Source organism: Chenopodium quinoa, unplaced genomic scaffold, assembly GCF_001683475.1.
Source record: "Chenopodium quinoa cultivar QQ74 unplaced genomic scaffold, ASM168347v1, whole genome shotgun sequence".
NCBI classification, from domain to species: Eukaryota; Viridiplantae; Streptophyta; class Magnoliopsida; order Caryophyllales; family Amaranthaceae; genus Chenopodium; species Chenopodium quinoa.
Genome location: NW_018744334.1, coordinates 56,059 through 76,249, shown reverse-complemented (window position 1 = coordinate 76,249; position 20,191 = coordinate 56,059). Strand labels below are relative to the sequence as shown.

The 20,191-nt window shown below is 35.1% G+C and overlaps 2 protein-coding genes across 3 annotated transcripts; one reads left to right on the top strand and one right to left on the bottom strand.

Moving 5' to 3' along the window:
- Positions 1-1,678: 1,678 nt before the first annotated feature.
- LOC110696259 (2-oxoisovalerate dehydrogenase subunit beta 1, mitochondrial-like) lies at positions 1,679-9,566 on the top strand. The gene is made up of 13 exons (XM_021873542.1): positions 1,679-2,043; positions 2,178-2,289; positions 2,369-2,404; positions 2,496-2,555; positions 2,628-2,685; positions 2,761-2,858; positions 3,695-3,784; positions 3,870-3,938; positions 4,019-4,105; positions 4,716-4,811; positions 4,894-4,971; positions 6,978-7,064; positions 9,159-9,566. The coding sequence occupies exons 1-13, from the start codon at positions 1,799-1,801 to the stop codon at positions 9,192-9,194; spliced, it is 1,152 nt and encodes a 383-aa protein (XP_021729234.1). The 5' UTR covers positions 1,679-1,798; the 3' UTR covers positions 9,195-9,566.
- A 5,435-nt stretch (positions 9,567-15,001) lies between these two features.
- LOC110696258 (transcription factor Pur-alpha 1-like) lies at positions 15,002-18,862 on the bottom strand. 2 transcript variants are annotated; one of them, XM_021873541.1, is made up of 6 exons: positions 18,432-18,862; positions 18,163-18,401; positions 18,033-18,080; positions 15,894-16,034; positions 15,561-15,806; positions 15,002-15,476 (listed from the first exon to the last, which is right to left on the bottom strand). In XM_021873541.1, the coding sequence occupies exons 1-6, from the start codon at positions 18,454-18,456 to the stop codon at positions 15,324-15,326; spliced, it is 852 nt and encodes a 283-aa protein (XP_021729233.1). In that variant the 5' UTR covers positions 18,457-18,862; the 3' UTR covers positions 15,002-15,323. The 2 variants fall into 2 exon arrangements, with proteins under 2 accessions (XP_021729233.1, XP_021729232.1); XM_021873540.1 differs by having other exon boundaries at positions 18,163-18,862.
- Positions 18,863-20,191: the final 1,329 nt, after the last annotated feature.

The following is a 20,191-nucleotide window of genomic DNA, read 5'->3' as shown; positions in this document are numbered from 1 at the left end:
TTTATGTAGAAAAACGCGGGCGATGTTTAACAAGTCCCTTGTAAATAAATGCACCAAATACCCTATTCCTCTAACAAATGCACATATCATTGACTTATTAAACTAAAATTATGCCCACATCTTTATGTTTATCTAGTAAAACCGCCTAAAAACATAAATCTATACTTCTATACTTAGTACTTAAAAACTCAAACCGAGAAAGACATATATTTTCATCATATTATACCTCCCTATCTTCTTTTTAACCCAATATGCCAAGTGTCACCTTACAAATACTTTTTAATTTGATCATATTTATAAGTAGAATATAATTTATTCCATATTTGTTAAATGATTTTATAGTTTTATTACACTATCTTTCTTAACTCTTTCATTTAACAATTCATCTTCATCTTCTTTCTTCAATTCAACCTTTTTTTTTCTCGCTTTAATTTTAGTCCCTCCACCTTCTTTTTCTCAAGCCTCATTTTAAATTAAAGTCCCAAAAATTAATTTCTTTAATCATTTTTCGATTATACATTACTCTAATTTATTGATATTTTCTCACTTATTTCTCAATGCAATTTTCTAAAAACAACTCGTGCATTGCACGAGTTAGAAGGCTAGTTATATCAAAATTAAACTCTGTCGATCATTTTAAATCCTAAACTTTGGGGTGTTTGAATTTGCTTTATGAGTTAAGTTTACTTTATAATTAGTTGGTTTAGCATTATAGTAGCATCAAATTGTAATAATTTAATAGAATTTGATGCTAAGCGGGTTACAATTTAATAAAATTGACATTTATTGTAAGTCTAAGGGTATTTGGTGCACGTTCTTACATATCTCAAGGGTATACAATGCATTTAAAAGTTTTCAGGGGTGCACAATGCATTTTTTAAAACCACAAGGGTATGGAACAATTCCCTAAAATATTTGTAAAAAACAAATGTAGTTGAGATAATATGAAATTAATAAAATATTATTTATATTGGGTCTACAGTCTCCTAATTGAGATAAATGAATTAAGTTTTTTAAAAAAAAATTTAAATAAGGAAATAAAACAAGTATTTAAATAATAGAAAAAGTATTTAAAAACAGATGGAGTATATAATAATATTCCATTTCTATTTCGAGTACTTCCCCAACCATAACGTGTTCAATACTAAAAATTAGAGGCATTTTGAGTTAAGATATCTCAATCCACTATTTTATATGTAAGAAAGTCAAAGTCAAAGTATATGTTCTTAATATTTTTTTTTAAAAATCAAATATATATGTTCTTGATTTGAATACGTCATTTCAATCCAATAAATCCTATCCTTTCTTAGTCTAAATTAAAATTAATAAATTATTCAGTACTCCTCTGTCGGTAATAAGGATATGGAGTATTATACTACGGAGTACATTTTTTTTTTTTTTTTTTAATGTAGAAATATCCTACTCGTAGTAGATGAGATGGAGTATTTGGCATGCTTATCTCGCGGATTGAACGGTTTAAATATTTGTTACTCGTATCTAATATAGAGGCCCTATTGTTTTGAGCTTATGTGCAGAATAGAGCAGATTTCAGCGAAGCAGATTTTATTATTATTAAAGTAGAGCAGAGCAGATTTCAGTAGAGCAGAACAGCTCTAAAGAACGGCCTTATATAAAATTGACATATTTAACACCTTATGTGCATTTAAAAGATCTGGATAAAGATTGAGAAGGAACTATAAAACAAATATGGGAATTGGGAAGGTGGGTGGGAGATTGATTTGATTACGCAAAAGAGAGAATACCTGAATTACCATCTCTACGAGAGAGGTGTTGAAGGATGGCAATTTCTAAAGCGACGATAAACGTTGTAGCCCGAGGCATTGGATTGGGAACAAGGAGAGGATCGGCTGCGTATTCCGCAGGAGCAGCAGCAGCAGCACCATCCGCAGCACCATCATCATCACCCCAATCCCCCCCATTCAAATTGGATGATGATATCTGCCGAAACGGAAACCAGAAGTCAATGAATCTGTTCTCAGCCATCAATCAGGCTCTTCATATCGCCTTAGACTCCGATCCTCGGTTCGTCTCTCTGCAATTGCGGAACCCTATTGTCTCTTCATATTCAATTTCTCCCCACTTATATGATTAAAGCTTTGATCATTCAATTTCTCGTTACAATCAACTGCTCTTTGCTCTTTGCTCTTGTTCATCAGTGCTTACGTTTTCGGGGAAGACGTCAGTTTTGGCGGGGTTTTTCGTTGTACAATTGGATTGGCCGACCAATTTGGCAAAAACAGGGTTTTCAATACCCCTCTTTGTGAACAGGTACTGGGGTTTTGCTCTTTCGACCATTCTTAACTTTTGCCTTTATTTTTTTTGGTTACTGACATCCTTTCATCATCAGGGCATTGTTGGTTTTGGCATTGGTCTTGCTGCAATGGTGACTGTCACTCTATCTTCTTTAACAAAGCTTCATCTCTCTCATACTCTATCTCATATATTTCTCCTTTACACTCTTTCTCTTATTCAAGGGTAATCGAGCTATTGCGGAAATTCAGTTTGCAGATTATATTTATCCAGCTTTTGATCAGGCATGCATCTATTCCATGATGAATTTATATGATTGGAATTCAAAGTCTCTAAACTAACTCTATGTTTTGTAGATTGTGAATGAAGCTGCTAAGTTCAGGTATCGAAGTGGGAATCAATTTAACTGTGGAGGTAATGCTTTTCTCTTTATGATTTTGTTCACTCAAATATCTATCTATAGATCCTTGAATTTTTGTTATGTTCCAGGTCTAACAATAAGAGCTCCATATGGGGCTGTTGGCCATGGTGGGCACTATCACTCACAATCTCCCGAAGCTTTCTTTTGCCATGTTCCTGGTATCAAAGTGCGTCCTTCGTATCTGTCTTTTTCCTGCAACTCTTTGCCCATTCTCCGGGAAACACTTGGATGATCATTCGTTTCTAGTTTTCCATCTACATCTCTTTTACCCCTCTCTTATATATCTGCTTTTTTCATGAATCACTTTTCCATTGACTATTATCAAATGCTACTTCTGAATATTTGACGTATGATATTTTATTTAATTAAGTTTTGATGCCCAATAATAGAAGGCAATGGATGTTCAGTTAATGTGTTGTCGTTAGCTCAATTATCCAACTTCCCACTTTTGAATGGTTAACACTCTTTTATTGAGTGGCTTGCAAGCTGAATTAAACCTTAGCTTGCTGTATTCATTTTCCAGTCTACAATAAATAGAATAACTTACCAATTTACTTGTTGCGAAGTTTGTGTTACTCAGGAGTTAGTAGCACTAGAGCTGATATAGTGTGTTATTTTTAGACATTACAATCCTCATATGTAGTCTTTGTTGACTGCTTTCCTAAAGCAACATATTAATATGGGACTAGTTAGTTGGAATGTTGGGTAACAATCTTTTACTTATTGATATATCAACTGATGCAAATGCGATGCAAAGGACAAGGACCTCATAGGTTGGGTACTGTGTTGACTTAGGAAACTAAAATTTAGCTCAGATAAGCTCAAATTGGTTGAGCATGCATAAATTTAGTTCACTGGTATAAAAAAAGAGTTGTAAAGAGCCTAATAATTGCAAATAGATAAATTTTTGCTCATGTTTGGTGTATGTATACATTTATGTATTTTTGTATGTGTGTTATATGTGCAATAAAATTATGCTGAAGTCACCAGTTTCTCTAATAGGTGGTTGTGCCTCGAAGCCCACAGCAAGCCAAGGGGTTGCTCCTGTCATGCATACGTGATCCAAACCCTGTTGTCTTCTTTGAACCTAAGGCATGGCATGTCCTTTTTGTATTATTAGCTTTCATAGTTTACCTGATAAAGATCAATTAACAGTCATGCTGTATTGGAGTTTCAGTCTCTTTACCGTGTTGCTGTGGAGAAAGTTCCTGAGTGTGATTACATGTTGCCTTTGTCACTTGCTGAGGTATAATTTTACTCTTCTGTTGTTTGCCCCAGAAATTTGTTAATGACAAAAAAATAAAATTTATTTAATCTGATTTATAGGTTATGAGAGAAGGAAATGACATTACACTTGTGGGTTGGGGAGCTCAATTGGCTGTCATGGAGGAAGCCTGTATTGAGGCAGAAAAGGTATGTGCTTATCATGTTAACAGAATTGTGTTATTGTTCTTTACCTTTTATTCATTTGGTTATTTTATTTCCCTAAAACTAGTCGTTACATTTATGTTTCAAGGGGAGGATTTTTTTCTTTAGCAGATGATTTGATCACTTAATATAATAATATTTACATATTGGATATATAGCTGAGATAGTTGGAAATTTGTTGCCTAGTTGCCCTTTCAATACAACTTTTGTGTATTCTTCATCATATCCTGGGCTGAAACTGCTGTTACATGACATGATATGCTTCCACTTAAAGAAGGCATGACTGTGCTGGGAAACATTGTGGGAGTTCAGTTAGTACTTCAGAAAACTAACAGAAAAAAATAATTGCAAATTATATATATTGATGATTTTTTGCCTGTGCTCTACCTCCTAAGTCTGAAGAATCCATTTATGACTAGCATATGCTATGGAGATTTGGATCAATTACTCTCAGACAGGGACTGAGGAATTTTTAGCTTTAATATCTTGTATACTTTTCATCTGATAAATGCAATTGTGCTGATATGCATTGTTGTAGCCAAATAATGAGATTATGAGACACCTCTTTAGTGAATGTCATATGCTCATGTTTCAGGATGGAATTTCATGCGAGCTTATTGACTTGAGAACTCTGATACCGTGGGATAAGGACACTGTAGAAGCTTCTGTCAGAAAGACTGGGAGATTACTTGTGAGTCAATTCTCTTCTTATTGATAATTTTTTTGGTTACACTAGTCAATATCTCATTTTCTGATTGGGGTAAAATTCACAGATCAGTCATGAAGCTCCAGTAACAGGAGGTTTTGGCGCTGAAATTGCTGCATCTGTTGTTGAGCGTTGCTTCTTAAGGGTAATTAATGTTCTATTCTATCATAATTCTTGGTTTTTATAGCAATAAGTCTGAAATCAGGCTAGGAAGACCTACTTTTGATCATCTAGTTTGTTCGAAGCTGTTGCCTTATTCAAGTGTAATGTGTAAAGAAAGTCTATGTTTTGTTTTACATGAGGCAAATCTGGGAAGAGCAATAGAGAGGGTTAGAAGGCAGTTTGGTGGAGAACAGTATAGGGAATGCATATGTATGCAAGTGTCAGATGCGGCTCGATAAAATTTTTTGGATACAAGGACACCACTATAATTTTTGTTTGGGAAATGGACATACGTACAATGTCAAAATATATAGTACTTCCTCCGTTTTTTAATACTTGCAACATTTCCCTAAAATGGAAATGTCACAATACTTGCAATATACTATAATTGAAAAAGTTGTACTATTTCCTTTATATAAAGCAGATGACCCAATAAATTATACTCCTAATAACCTCTCATCCCATTTTTAAAGTGTATTAAACCATGTAAACCCCACTTTTCTTAAATACCGTGACAAAGTGAGTATTGCAACTTAAAAAACGAATGAAGAATAAATTAAAAACAAAATTTTAAAGCATTTATTAAAGAACTAACTTAAATTCATTTCTCTTCAAGTTTTTAACAACTTATTAACAAAAATACTCACTTGTGAGGCCTTCCAAAGGGAGGTTAGTGAGGTATGAGTAAATGCATAACGAGGGGCATAGTGGTCATTACACATAAAACATATTATGAATTTAAAGCAGTATTATTGGGTGATCAATAGTATCATTAGATGATTAAATAGTACCATTGAACATTCAGTGGTACTATGTATGTATGTACTGATACTATATATTCATTCAGTGGTACTAACTACGTGTAGAAATAGTATCACTACACAGTCAATGGTATTATATAAGCTTTTAGTGGTACTTTTAAAAGTGGCCCCACTTACCAATCTCTCTCCTCCTTTCTCTCATCCCCATGTGCTTTTCAAAATTTTAATATTTGTTATGCATTTGCAAATGCATAACAAACCTACATTAATACTTCCTCCTCCACTTATGGGATTAAGGCTTTGATTGATTGATTACAAAAAAAAAAGTCATCAATTAGTATAAGAATAGCTTTATGACTATTCAATTCTCTTTTGATCACCTACATGCAAAAGGAAAAAGGAAAATATAGCAAGTTAGTCGGAAATGGAAATGGAAGAAACAAATGAAGTCAATGCCCTATGCTTAGAACTTGGTCAAAGGTACTTCACCAAATTTTGATAAAAAGGTTGTTTTGTACCAAATTATTTTTTTATAAAAGTGATATTATAAGGTTGTTTCTAACATAATTTCCTTTAATCAATGTAAATTAATGTCCTTGGGGGTAGAAAATAGTGGGAACTTTTTATCAAGTGAAAAAGTGATTCGATTGGATATAGTGAGTAAAAAATGTAATAATGTGCACCGATTTTACAAGAATAATGCAGATTAGTTTTAAAAATTAAGCACATATAATGTGTACTTTTACTTGATTCTCCTATTTTCTTGTTATTCTTCATAAACTGACGATAGTCGTCATTGGAGCATCTTGTGAACTCAAAGAGAAAAAGGGAAGAGAGATGAACAGGGGGGAGATAAAGGGAGAGGAATGTGGTAAATAGAAAGGGAAGTAGGGAAAAGAGTGTTACATGAGAAATTTGGCGAGGAAAAGTATTTTCATTTTTGCTAGTAATGAAGCATGCAATGAGAGCCATCAGATCATTTTATTTAAGTGCATCAGATTACTTCTCATTCTTCTCATTGTAAGACCCTTCTTATATATATAAGAACTTTTTCTGTCCATAATGATGGTGTTTTTTCTATTTATTTATTTTTAGTTATAGTTATTATACAGGCTAAGATTGGCACGGGATATTGTGTGATAGTAGAACTGGAGTGATATAATCATTGTAATGTTAGGTAAGACTTTTTTTTTTTAATCTTACTAACTCTGGTCCGAAAAATTTGCAGTTAGAAGCTCCTATTGCTCGGATTTGTGGCTTTGACACACCATTTCCTCTTGTATTTGAACCATTTTACCTTCCTACCAAGAACAAGGCAAGTTTTTGTTTTTCCTATTAATATTTTTTTCACCTTTGTATATATAAAATGAGCTGACCTCTTTTCTTTTTTCTTCTGGATCTAAGAGAAGGTTCTAAATTCTGTAGTAAATGTAAACTTAGAAAGTATTACGTATTAATTGAAAATATGATTTTTCTTTGTCTAGTCTGGTAAAATATAGGAGGATTGGGACATGAATATTGAGCTGACAGGAAAATGAGATAGAAAAAGAAAATTATTGAAAAAAAGAGATGGATTCCACATGTTCTCCCAGTATCTGTGTGTTTTTGTTTTACTCTTCTCAAGTCTGCTTATGCTGCGATTGGGTATTCTTTACTAAAGTCAAAGAGAGGAGAGGATTAAAGAAACAATATTTTCTATTTAGGTAGCGCCAAATATGGAATAGGAAAGGAAGGAAAGATGCTTTTACCTTTCTAATATTTCCATAGACAAGGAAGATTTGGTTAAGAAAGGAAAGGAAAGGAAAAGAAAATGGATATCCATGTTTCATTCTCTTCCCACAGAACCTAATTATTGTCCAAACTCCAAGCTATAAAGTTCATACTTCACCTTTTCTTCTCTTCCCTCCCTTTATTTCATGATTCCATCATACTTAAATAAATTATTAAGGAGTGTGCCTCAAATCCTATCTTATGTCTAGTGGGATGCCTCAAATCAGCCTAAACTAGGTGTGAGTGTGTGACTGGTGGCAAAGGAGATGAAATTGCAGATAGCTTCTTGGGATTTAGGAGAAGGTGGCAAAGGGATGATTTTGCATATAGTCTCTTGGAATGTTAGGTTTTTGATAAGAAATTAGTCTTTATTTTTTATTTTATTTTTTTAAAAAAGAGGTTAATTAACTTAACAGTCACGTGTCTTCAAGAAATTAAGGGATAGGAACAGCTAGAACTATTGAATCTTGGGAGTTTTGAAATTCAAAGAGAGGAACCGATATGATCCATCAATATTTGTAGTTATGTGCGACAAGAAGTTCATAATTGTTTATAGTACCTGCTGAAGTTGGCTTAGAGAAACTTGTTATGCAACAATTTTGAGAGTTCTTAGGTGAGATGGTGCAAGGTTTTTCGCTGTTAGTGATATTCTGAACAGGCATTTGAGGTCAAACGATTCTGAACTGAGAGTGTTCATCCATGGATTTGGTTGTGAAAGTAGGAATGAGGCAGTGAGTTATTTGATATATCCTTATCATCTAAATAATTGTATCAACTATCTATTATTCTAGTGGTTTTTTGAAGTGGAGCAAATGCAAGTCAAATAGATTTCCTCTTTGCAATGATTTGATGTACAAGCTGTAAGAGAAGAGACTGTGAATACACAACACAGACGTAGGTCAATGGTGTATGCATTAAACTAAATGTAAAATAGATTCTGACTGAAGCTGAGCAAAGAATTAATTGGAGGACAAATGGAGGTTAGAAAGTAATGTTCCAGTAATTATTTGCAATGTAATAAAAAACACTCACCAAAGATTGATCCTTATTTTACTCGAATTGAGATGAAGAAGTGCTACTGTGGGGTACCAAAGAATATTCAAAACATACTGACATACAAAGTCATGACATGATTGAATGAAGAGTTAACGATAATGATCAGGTAAGAATAAAACTTGAAGATAGGACTTTGGGAAAGAAGGTAAAGAGTCGATAGAAATATTAAAGAATGTAGAAATGTAGTTTATGTTGAAGTTCAGTCGGCAATTTACAAGATTTCTATATTGGAGTTCACAAGGTCAATGGAAATTTTTTAAAGGAATTTAAAGTACACAAGTGGAGAATGCATTAAAGAGGATGAAACTAAATAAATATCTCATGAAAAATTGAAAACTGCTTGGGTCACTTGTAGAAGTTGGAGGGACTATATGTCTGTAAGTTAAGATTCTACTCTTATGATTTAGATTCCAATTAATATTTGTTAGTAGACTCCATGCTTTAAAAGAAGGGGAGGGAATTGGCAAGATTACATAAGAAAAATGCAGATATCTACATTTGCTATTTAATCCTCTTTTTTCCATCTATTTGAGCTGAAAATTTGAAGAAATGCTAACCCTTGCTAGTCATGTGGCTGTTGCAGATATTGGATGCAATCAAGTCCACAGTGAATTACTAAATTGGGATGTCAATATGTCATCCGGCAGGGCTCATCCAAATTTGTAGCATACAACCAATTAAGCTTCACATGGAGTTTTAATTTCTTAGATCTTTAAATGTTGTTATTATATGATCAAAATCGATAACAGCAGTAGTGCTGCCCAATTTGTCTAACAGTAAGTTGACAAGTGTTCATTGTCGTAGAGGATATGGACATCAAATGTCATGTACAATGTACTTTATCATCTAAGATTAATTAGATGATAAATAAATTAAAAAAAAATAAAATAAAAAATTGTGAAGTATGTATAGGGGAAAAAAAGTGGCATCTATTTTGTGAACTGAAAAGTGTGATATTGTGAATTAATACTCCTTGATAAATTTACGGTAATTCCTAGTTGATCTTTATGATTGCCCTAACTTGTTAATCTAGGGTCAGTCTGGTAATTTCGCCTACATTACTGAAGGTCCCTTTGGTAATTACAAGCCCACGTACTCGCCCTGACTTGAACATACTTCCACGTATACATGTCCAGCTCACTGACGACGTTAACATAAACCAGGGACTATCTTGTCAACCACTTTAGACGTCCGTTGCCGACATCTTAACGGATAGTTAAGGTTTAGCAGCATCTCCTTCATACCTCTCCTTCCTTACTATACCATCCCCGAACTTTCCTCCCTCTACTCTTTCTCGCGGATCTCCACATTCAACAATTGAAGGTTTCAAATCCTACTGAATTTCAAGTTTGAAGGTTTATCTCCCTCTACTTCTACTCAATTCTTAATATTATTTTTTTTTGTTTTTTTTTCAAAGATCCAAACTTGTTACCCAAGATAGGTTTTGTGGAACAATAGAGACATTGAGGCTTTTTAAATTACCAGCCACACATTTAATTCAATACTTCAAAACAGCTTCTCCAACAAGGAAAACAAGTACAATATCAAACGGACGTTATGAGAAACTAATTGCAAAGTTAACTTTTTTTTTACATCCGTGAGCATTCTCATCAATTGACTCAACAAGACATAATGACAACCGCTGAGATGGTGAACTGAGTCATCATACCATATAGACATGAGCTAACTTGGCGCAAAAGATTTACAAAGTGAAAAAATTCATAAAGATCAACTGGGCAGCCCTCATAAATTTAGCAGTGCAAGAGTATAGCACAGGAAATCCTTGCAGGTACTAGCCTCTATTAAGTATTTGAAACAGACTATTAAGGTTTGAAGAGAGTGGAGAGATTTACTAGTACAATTAAATCAATTTCTGGAGAGCAGAATATAATCATAGAAATTTTTAGCAAATCGATATATTTTTTTTTTTTTTTTTTTTTTGACAAAGGATAAAACCAACTACAAATTAATATTAAAGCAAATAAAATTAACCGCCGCCTCTCTAGCAATTTGATGAGCCCGAAGAACGCGCTGACAATCTGCCTTGTGAACACAACAATAATGAAAGGTTGAGCCTAACCGCTTAATCTTGGTGATGAGCCAGAGGTAATCAATGTTACCCTGACCATCCCCCCGAAGAAGTGAAACAAGGTTATGGGAATCAGTAAAGACCATGAGGGACTGAAACCCACACTCCGAGGCCCACTGTAAAGCATACCAGCACGCCAGAGCCTCAGCATGTAAGGCTGAAGAGCAAACGCCGAAGTTACTTCCTCCAACGATCCGGTCGTATAACGGATCCGCTTTATCCAAGCACCACCCCATCACGGCATGGTCTGAATCTTTGAACCAAGAACCATCAATTTGCATTGATAGTAAAGAAGACCCTTGGTTGAGCAGACCAAGCTGTGCTGCGTAAAACCCAGGCGGGGGCGAGGTATTAGCTATACCCCCAATAACAGGAAGGGGAACATCAGAAGCTTGGTGGTCAAGAAAAATTGTACGAGAGCAAAGGAGCGAATAGTAGTCGAGTCACTGAAAATTCTGGAATTCCTACATAACCAAAGACTCCAAAGGGTACCAACAAAGGTATCCAAGCGAGTACTGAAGAGTCCATCCTGACTAATGAAAAGTCAGATATAATCTTGGATCCAATCTGAGAGAGAAAGGTCTCCATTACTGCACATCCGAAAGAGATGTTGAAGATCCTCCGGATCAGTTCGACAAAGGTCACAAAAAACATCCTGAACCGAAACCCCTCTATGATGGAGTTCCGCCTTAACTGCGAGAGCACGACGCATCAAATTCCATAAAAACAGTTTCCATTTGGGCTGTATCCGCAAAGACCAAAGAGTTTTCCAAAAAGAGCCAACACCTGAAGATGCAAGAGCTCCAGGAAGTTGTTGATTAAGCATAGCATAACCTGTCTTCACCGAGTACCTCCCTTACGGGGTACTAGACCAATACCGAAAGTCTTCCTGTGAAGTATCAGGAAATTCTAGAGCAAGGATAGCCGCTGCATCCGCGGGCACAAACCAGTCTGCAAGTTTGTCAGAGTCCCACGTGTGTGTCTGCGGATGGATAAAATGACTGACAGTGCAATTCCCCGCCATTTGAAGTGTAATCCCCGGTTTAAATTCAGGAATGCAATCATTAACCCATTTAGCCGAGCCAGCCATAGTAGAGCGGCCATTACCAATTTTCCAGTGGCACCCCTGTTGTAACAGTGTATCTGCTCGAAGTAACCCCCGAAGGCCATAGGAATGACGGCCCGAGAATCTAGGGGTAGTATTGGAGTGATTGGAAAGAAAGGTAGTGCGAGCAGAGAAAACTTTCGAAACTAGGAGCTGCGGATTTGTAACAAACCTCCAAACCTGCTTCATTAGAAAAGCCTTGTTTAAAGAGGATAAACATCGGATTCCCAACCCGCCCATGCCACGAGGAAGATGCACGGTATCCTTATTAACCCAATGCATACCTTTGGAATCAGAATGCGCCCAAAAGAACCGCATCAGTAAGGAATCAATTTTTCCAGTCACTGAAAGTGATAGCTCGTAGCAGGAGAGGACATGAGATGCCATAGTCACGAGAATAGAGTTAATAACAATTAACTTCTGCGATTGAGAAAGCCTGACAGAATTTAGGCAATTAATCCTGCCTACAATTTTATCGATGATGAACTGGAAATGATCCCTTTTTTTGCCGATGAAGTCGATAGGGGCACCCAGATGACGATCGAAGACCAAAACTTGTTGCATTCGAAAAATCAATTTAAAGTCCTCCTGAACTGTAGAACAAATATTCGGGCTAAACTTAATTAGAGATATAGAAAGGTTGAGCTCTTCCCCCGAAATTTTAGTAAAACGTTGTATGACTTGGACAATGTGATGACATGCAGTCGACGTAGCACGGAAAAAAATAAGAGCATCATCTGCGAAAATTAGATGGGAAATAATAGGACTATTCCTTGAGAGCTTGATGCCTTGAAACAACTTCAAATCTTGGCCTAGATGTAACATCCGCGAGAAAATATCCATGCAGAACAGGAAGAGGTACGGTGATAGTGGGTCACCCTGGCGAAGGCCACACTACGGTTTAAATGGATCCGACGTCGTACCATTTATAAGAGACTTATAAGAGACCGTTGAGAGACATTGCTGTATCATTTGCAACAAACGAGCCGGAAACCCATAGGCCTTCAGAACTTGTAAAAGAAAAGTCCAGTGAATTTGGTCATAAGCTTTACTCACATCAATTTTAATCGCTGCTAGCTAGTTAGTACCAGATTTAGAACTATTAATTTTCTCCATTAATTCATGACTCAGCAAAATGTTATCCGTCATAACTCTGCCTTGAACAAAGGCATGCTGTGAATCTGAGATAAGAAGAGGCAGATACCGACGAAGTCTGGCAACCAAGCACTTCGAAGCGCATTTGTAAATCGTATTACAGAGGCTAATTGGGCGCAAATGTCTCACCTCTGCTGGAGTCCCAATCTTCGGAATCATCACAAGAAGAGATTGATTCCACTATATCAAAATAAACCTAGTCTGAAAGAAACTCTGAATACCCAAGACAACCGAATCTCCAACAACATCCCAGTGTGTTTTGAAAAACTCAGTTGTGATCCCATCCGGACCAGGTGACTTACAGTTTCCTAAAGCAAACATACCTTCCCTTATTTCCGAAGCCGAAAAGGGTCTTTCCAAATTATTGATTTGAGAGGAAGTGAGCCGTGGAAGATCTAGTTCACGTAAGACAGTGTCAATTTCGGGATCATAGGGAGGCAAAGTCTGTTTAAGAGATTTCACGATGATACTCTGTACTTCCTTTTGACCATGCTGAAGAACACCTTGATCATCAAGTAAAGAAGTAATCTGATTCTTCTTTTGGCGGGATTTGACTTTAGGGAAAAGTAACTTTGAGGGGAAATCACCTTTGAGTATCCAATTTTTCTAACATCGTTGTCTCCAGAATTGAAGTTGTAGAACAATATTATCCTTCGATGTAACAATATTCGACATATACTGCGCCGCATCTGGAATAGACTGAATTGACTCCCCTTCAATGGAGAAGTCCTTTGAGAACTTTTTCCAATCCACACCCCAGAATTTCTTGTTGTTAAGGCACCACCTACGAATTAAAACCTTAACATGGTCCAATTTTTTCCGAAAGGATAAACATCGGAGAGCCTACAGAATTGCTTTGCCATGTGTGCCGGACGAAGTCGTGTACCTGTGAATAGTTAAGGCACCAGTTGTCCAATTGATAAGGCCGGTTGGACGATTGGTGGAAGGGAGAGTCGTCAAACACAATAGCAGCATGGTCAGAAACAAAAATCGGTTGATTGAGCAATCGACTATCTGGATACTTGCTATATTCATTGACGCTAGTTACTTTTTTTTTTTTTTTTTCAGCTGTGAAATTCTACATGATGTCCTTGTAGTTTAGACTTTAGACAATACAATTCAATAATTTCAAGAGTATGTCCTTGTATCTTTAAGGCTTTATAAAGTCGATGGATTTTTTTTTTTAATAAATTCCACACAACCTAAAGATTCGTTTAGTAGCTAGTTATTGTTTTCATGTTATAATGTCCTAAACCACCCATAGAGATGGAAATAGGGCTAGATGTTCAGGCCCAATACAAAATTTGCTCAACACAACATGAACAAATTATAAATCTGGCGTGGCATGTAGGTAGGTCATGGGTGCGGCATGAGAGACTTGTTTTGTGTATGACTGCGACCCATAGTTAGCTCTAATGACCCAATGCCCAATGTCATTCCTAACTTAGTATGATAATGGATTGCATTAAAAGTTTGCAAGAGAAAATAAATGATTTTGGATTGAATAGGGTTCTTACATATAATATTTCATTTCCAACAAGAATAATTTTACCAAATAAGTCACAAGTCTACCCATTTATTTGGATAGCCTAACTAAGCTTTATTAGTTTTTTTTAAATATATATATATATATATATATATATATATATATATATATATATATATATATATATATATATATATATATATATATATATATAATAATTGCTTGCTCTCTTTCCACACTTGTGACACGATTCAATTCTCACCCCTAGCAAGTGAAATCTCTAATTTCTTCCATCCATAACCACTACTCCAAACTAACCACCCTCATCAGGGATACTTCCAAGTAAGAGACTCTACATATTTCAGCTCCCCCTACTCCAAAGAAGTCATAATAAAATTATGTTTATTCACAGCATCACAAATGATGTGTGTAGAGCATGAAGACATTCTCAAGGAAAGATTTAGCTTACATTGGGAAATATATATATAATTATATAACCCCATCAGTAAATTCCCTTGCAAATAGTCTAACACCTAAAAAAATGACAATACTTCAAATTATCACTACACAGACACCACAGTACACACGACAGAAGTCAAATAGAGCTTTTACTGGAAAGTTCCATACTTGCAATTGCAAAATACAGCTCACATACATGAAGTACACGCATGTTTATTATTCCCAATACGAGTATAAATTTACCTTGCCAATAAAAAAACATTCTTCACTTAGTACAGCAGTTGAACAAATATTACTGTCCGGATCAAATATAGCAGTGAAAACAAAAATTAAAACGTAACAGAACATCTGAATATTAAGTCACCACTACTTGATCACTAATTGCAATCGAGAGTGCTAAGGAGCATTGACATTCTAGGACACAATCAAATAAACACACTCTTGAGACGAGCGATTATCTTTGAGGAGGATCTACTGTCCGTACGTTTGCACTTGCCATTCCTTCAATTTTGTCTTTACTGATCTCCATAAAATGTGCCACCATTTCATAAAATTGTTTTAGTCCAGACAATGGAAGAATGATTGATGAACGGTCAGGACCAGCTACCTGCATTGAATTACCAATTCCAAGGGTTCAGAGGATGACAAATGACAAGTGATTAAGACCAAAAGAAACTAAGCTGTACATTACCTCAGATATCCTCAAAAAGTGTCCCCTGTTGTTGCTACCAAGGTCGAAGAAAAACCTCTTCTGGTCAACTCTGATAACTTTAGAAGCTCCCAGGTTGCTGCTAATTTCGTCCTGAGCAGGCAGGTCAGCAGACCTGTCAACTGTTATTTCTGTTGCAGGTGTAGATTGAGTGCTGTGTCCCGCGATAAAGCCAGCACCAACATCATCAGAGAGCCCAACAAGACGTTCAGAAGCTTCAGAATTTTGCTGTAGTTGGACAAATAAATCAGCAAGAGAGAATTAAAAATACTCAAGAGAACTAGAAGATATTAATTTCAGAAAAGGAAAAAAAACCTGATTGGACATGACGAATAGCCTAAGAGCTTCATTAATCTCAGCCAAGATGTTACGAAATGCAGCCCAGCCTTCATCTCTGGTGCTTCCAGCAGGAATGATGATAGTACTGCGGTTCCTGCTCATGGAAGCTTCAGAAACCTGCAACAATAATAAAACTTAATTTTACAAACAAAACACTTGCAGTTTGTTTGGTAAAAAAATGGATGGAAAAAGAAAGAAACAAAAAATCAGCTATGTTTCAATAATTAGGCGTCAAGGTAGAAAAGGTACGACCATACGACAGAAAAGACTTTAAAAATTTTACTTTCCTTCTCTCCCAAAGTAGCTGGATTTGGATGACTTCTAGTTCCTCTATAATTGGCTAATCAAAACAAAGGAAACCTACCAATAATCCAAGCAACGGGGAATACGATTAAGTCCAGATTCTTATCATATTTGAAAAAAAAAAAAAAATTTAAAAAGTTGAATAAAAGTTCCCCAAAACACCCTCCTACTTTAACCAATCACCCCCAAATCCACATAACGCCTCTGATATATGCAAAAAAGTTCATAAGCAATCAGAACTGGAAGCCCTCAAAACTCTACTCCCCTGACTTTTGTTTCTGCTATCTTCTTTTATTTCCCTTCCCATCGTTTCCTTTCATCATCAAACCAAGCTGTAATAAACCAACTCGAAGAAACAATCCAATCAAAGGAGGCAATTATTAGTTTTGTTTGGGCTGTAAAGGGTGGAAAACAAAGGAGGCAATAAGTTTTCCAAAAGGTGGGAAATAATTTCCTTTTTTCAACAAAGAAAAGGACGTCAATTATCCTCCATACCTTCCTCTTTTTCACTCCCAACTTATCCTTCACCTTCTTACTTCATTTTTCTTCTCTCATACATTTCTTGCAAAGAACTAGGTTAAGAAAAAAAACTACAATTGTCCTTTTCCATTCATAATGTTATTCATTAAAAATCATTTTAAGCCAAACCAAAAGGAGACTAATCAAACCACGCATCCCAACAAATTTCAAACCACGCATCCCAACAAATTTGCTGATAAATTAAGATGTAACCACACCAGAAATGGAACAAAAAATGCTGAAAATCCTAAGTAAATGTAAATGGTAAAGTTAACAACTTCCTCCATTTTTAGTACTTCGTATATGAATCATTTTGACTTGCACGGTTGACAACACACATTTGAACATTAATATTTATAACTATATACTGTACAAGAAAATTTTATTATAAAATGATTCTTTTATGATATACATTGAAAATAACCCAATAACAACTAAGCAATGACGATTGTTAAACGAAGTATATTAGTAATTATACGCAGTCAAAGTTAATATATAAAGTATAAAAAGTCAAAACAAAATTGTATGTATTGAGAACCGAAGTGAGTAAGGCTTTGCTTGGTTGGATGTAAGATGTCAGGAAAATAGTTTTCTCAATTTCACAGAATATCAGAATGGAAAGCTTATTTTTTAGCCCAATTTATTACCCTGTTTTAAAAGGGATACATATTCTCTGCGTGGAAAATGCACTCACCCTCTATCTCTTAACCGGGCTTGAACTAATAGCGGCAGAAATGATCATTTACGGGAAGCCACAGTGCTCTGGCAGTCCGTAGGGAGGTGTGGTCAGGGTCAGCATCTGAAACAACCTCGATGAAGATTGCAGTAGTGTTGTTCTCAAGGTTCAAGACGGCAAGAAATGCGTCCTCTAAGAAAGTGTAAGCAATGCACCAAAACAACAGAGAATAACCAGGCTTGAAAGTGGATCGAAATGATGGAATCGGTTTTTAAAAGAGGAGATGAAAGGGTAGTCAGTGTAGAGGTGGTAATTTTTGTTTAATAGGATAGGATTTGGGGTAAATGTTGTTGTGAGTTTGATGGTTGTAAGGATAAAAATGTTTTTAATCTAAAATTGAGAGTGGATTGCCTTTTAATCTAAAATTGAGTTTTTCATGGAAAAAGGCAGTATACTGAGTCGAAAAGCAAGTAATTAAAACAACAATGGAGTAGTAAAAAATAAGTTGGCAGTGTCGAGAAGCAAGTAATTAAAACAACAAAAACAACAATGGAGTAGTAAACATAAGTTGGCAGAAAGAAGCAAGATGAGAAGAGAGAAATAAAAAGGTAAAATACCTTCAAAAAGCGGCCCCTTCGGTTTTCGCCAACATCGAAGTAAAAGACCTGCAGGAAAATAGAAAAAGAATTAAAATGATTGAGAGGTAGGGGTAAAGGGTGTCGAGTTTGGAGAATAATAAGAAATTACCTTGGCATCAAGTTGCAATTCCTTGCTAAAAATATCCTGGTCCTCAGAATTAACATAGTAATTAAAGAGATCCAAAAACCAGGAAATTCCATTAGAAGGGACGATGATGGTAGACCTAGTAGCGGAGGTTTTCTCAGAAATCTTAAGGTATCGACCTCTTGGATTCTCCTTTAGATCGAAGTAGAATAGCTTGTGCTCCACCTGCAGCGTCTTGCACATGAGCTCTACGTCATTCCCGCCTCCGCTTCCGCCTCCGCCTCCGCCTCCGCCTCCGCCTCCTGAGTTATTCTCCATCCCTCAATCAAATCAAATCTAATCAAATCAATCACTCACACGCCCTCCGTCGTCAAGATCGAGGCCCCGTGCGCCTTATCGTCTTCGTTTCACTCCTGCACTTACTCTTCTATCTCTTCAAAATATATATTTATTTTTTATATATTTATATACAATTATTGTATCTTAAACCCAAATATCAAAGATCCGAAAAAGGCAATGACATTCTAAGAAACTGGGTATTGTATTGTATCGTTGGTTGTAACTTGTAAGAGGAAGGAGAAGACGAATTAGGGTTTTGGGCCACTCTTATCAGTTCTCACCCTTCTTACTGTATTTTAACTCCCCTCCCACTCGCGGATTCACAACCTAACTACATTGCGTTTTTTACGCCTCCCAAGCCCTTATTCACTCTATTCTCCCTTTCCTCTTTATTGCTTGGAGTTCACATGAGTTATTTCCTGCCCGGACCCTCAACTATCCAACTTGTATGCGGAAATCGGGTTGTTCTAAATTCGAGCTAGGTCCATTTTAAAACATGTTTTATTTACATACGGTCTAATAAATTTAGATAAAATCAAATAAGTTTATACTAATTCAAATAATATCAATTTAGATTTCGAGTAGAATTATATTCACCCCATGATTTAATAATTATATTTTGGCGTCATGATACTTATAATAATTCTATTATGGTTTTATTTGATTATGATTTGCATTTAAAATATTAATATATTTGTCTTTATTATAAATGTTGATAAGATAATTATAAGTCAAACGAGATAATGATCTGAAAATTTCATCATACACCTGGTCAAAATACTTGTAAAACAACAGAAATACCATTGTATACAATAAAGTACACAAGTAAAATAAGTTCAAAAATGATTTCTTCCTTTGTTTAAGATATAAGACTAGAATAGACCCGGTCTACAATAACTTATTCTAGACCCAACCTTCTAGTGTACCATACGAATTTGATTATATCATACGAAATGTGATTATATTATTACAAAAGTGATTATGTCATCTTGAAACTATTATGTAAATGTATCACTCAAAAAGTGAATTTATCATTATAAAAAGTATCAAATAGTAAGTTACATCATTCAAAAGATGATTTTTAAATTTTATCATCCTAAAGATAATTATATAATCTCATTAAATGGTTTAATATGAGATCAAAATATGACTCACAAAAAGATAATTATATCATCTAAAAAAATTATTATATCATCCAAAATGTAATTATATTATTTGAAAGTGTCAAATTTTGGGTCTACAATAAATTATTGTAGACCGGGTCCATACAAGACCAATTGTTTAAGATGTTATTTAGACTCCTTTATTTAAGAAATTGATTTATTATTTACATTCATATTAATAGAATATCGTTAGTTAATGAAAATCTATCTCTTTGTATAGAGAGAAATTGATTTTATGTAGACAAAGAAATAATAAATATTTTGAATTTTAAAGTGATATAATGTTATTACATAGTTGTTCAAATCAATCTTTTAATAGAAAGATGTAAAGGATGAATTTGTTGTTACGAGAAAAGGTATTTTATAATATATTTTTTTCGATTATTTCTGAGGTTGAAGAAGATTTTTTTTTTCTTTATGTTTTTTACATTACAAATTATATTCTTTAAAGTATGCAGTTAAAAATGTCTTTGGATTTAATATGTTTTTTACATTACACATTACGTTCTTTAAATTATGTAGATTAAAAATGTCTTTGGTTTTAATTATAT

Bases quoted from the DNA above. Each gene is read 5' to 3' on its own strand.
- LOC110696259 (XM_021873542.1), top strand. From the start codon at position 1,799: ATGGCAATTTCTAAAGCGACGATAAACGTTGTAGCCCGAGGCATTGGA. The intron at 2,556-2,627 runs GCATGCATCTAT...TATGTTTTGTAG, and splicing joins TTTATCCAGCTTTTGATCAG to ATTGTGAATGAAGCTGCTAA. The intron at 4,106-4,715 runs GTATGTGCTTAT...CTCATGTTTCAG, and splicing joins CCTGTATTGAGGCAGAAAAG to GATGGAATTTCATGCGAGCT.
- LOC110696258 (XM_021873540.1), bottom strand. From the start codon at position 18,456: ATGGAGAATAACTCAGGAGGCGGAGGCGGAGGCGGAGGCGGAGGCGGA. The intron at 16,035-18,032 runs GTATTTTACCTT...TTATTGTTGCAG, and splicing joins GAAGGGGCCGCTTTTTGAAG to GTTTCTGAAGCTTCCATGAG. The intron at 15,477-15,560 runs GTAATGTACAGC...AATTCAATGCAG, and splicing joins ACTTTTTGAGGATATCTGAG to GTAGCTGGTCCTGACCGTTC.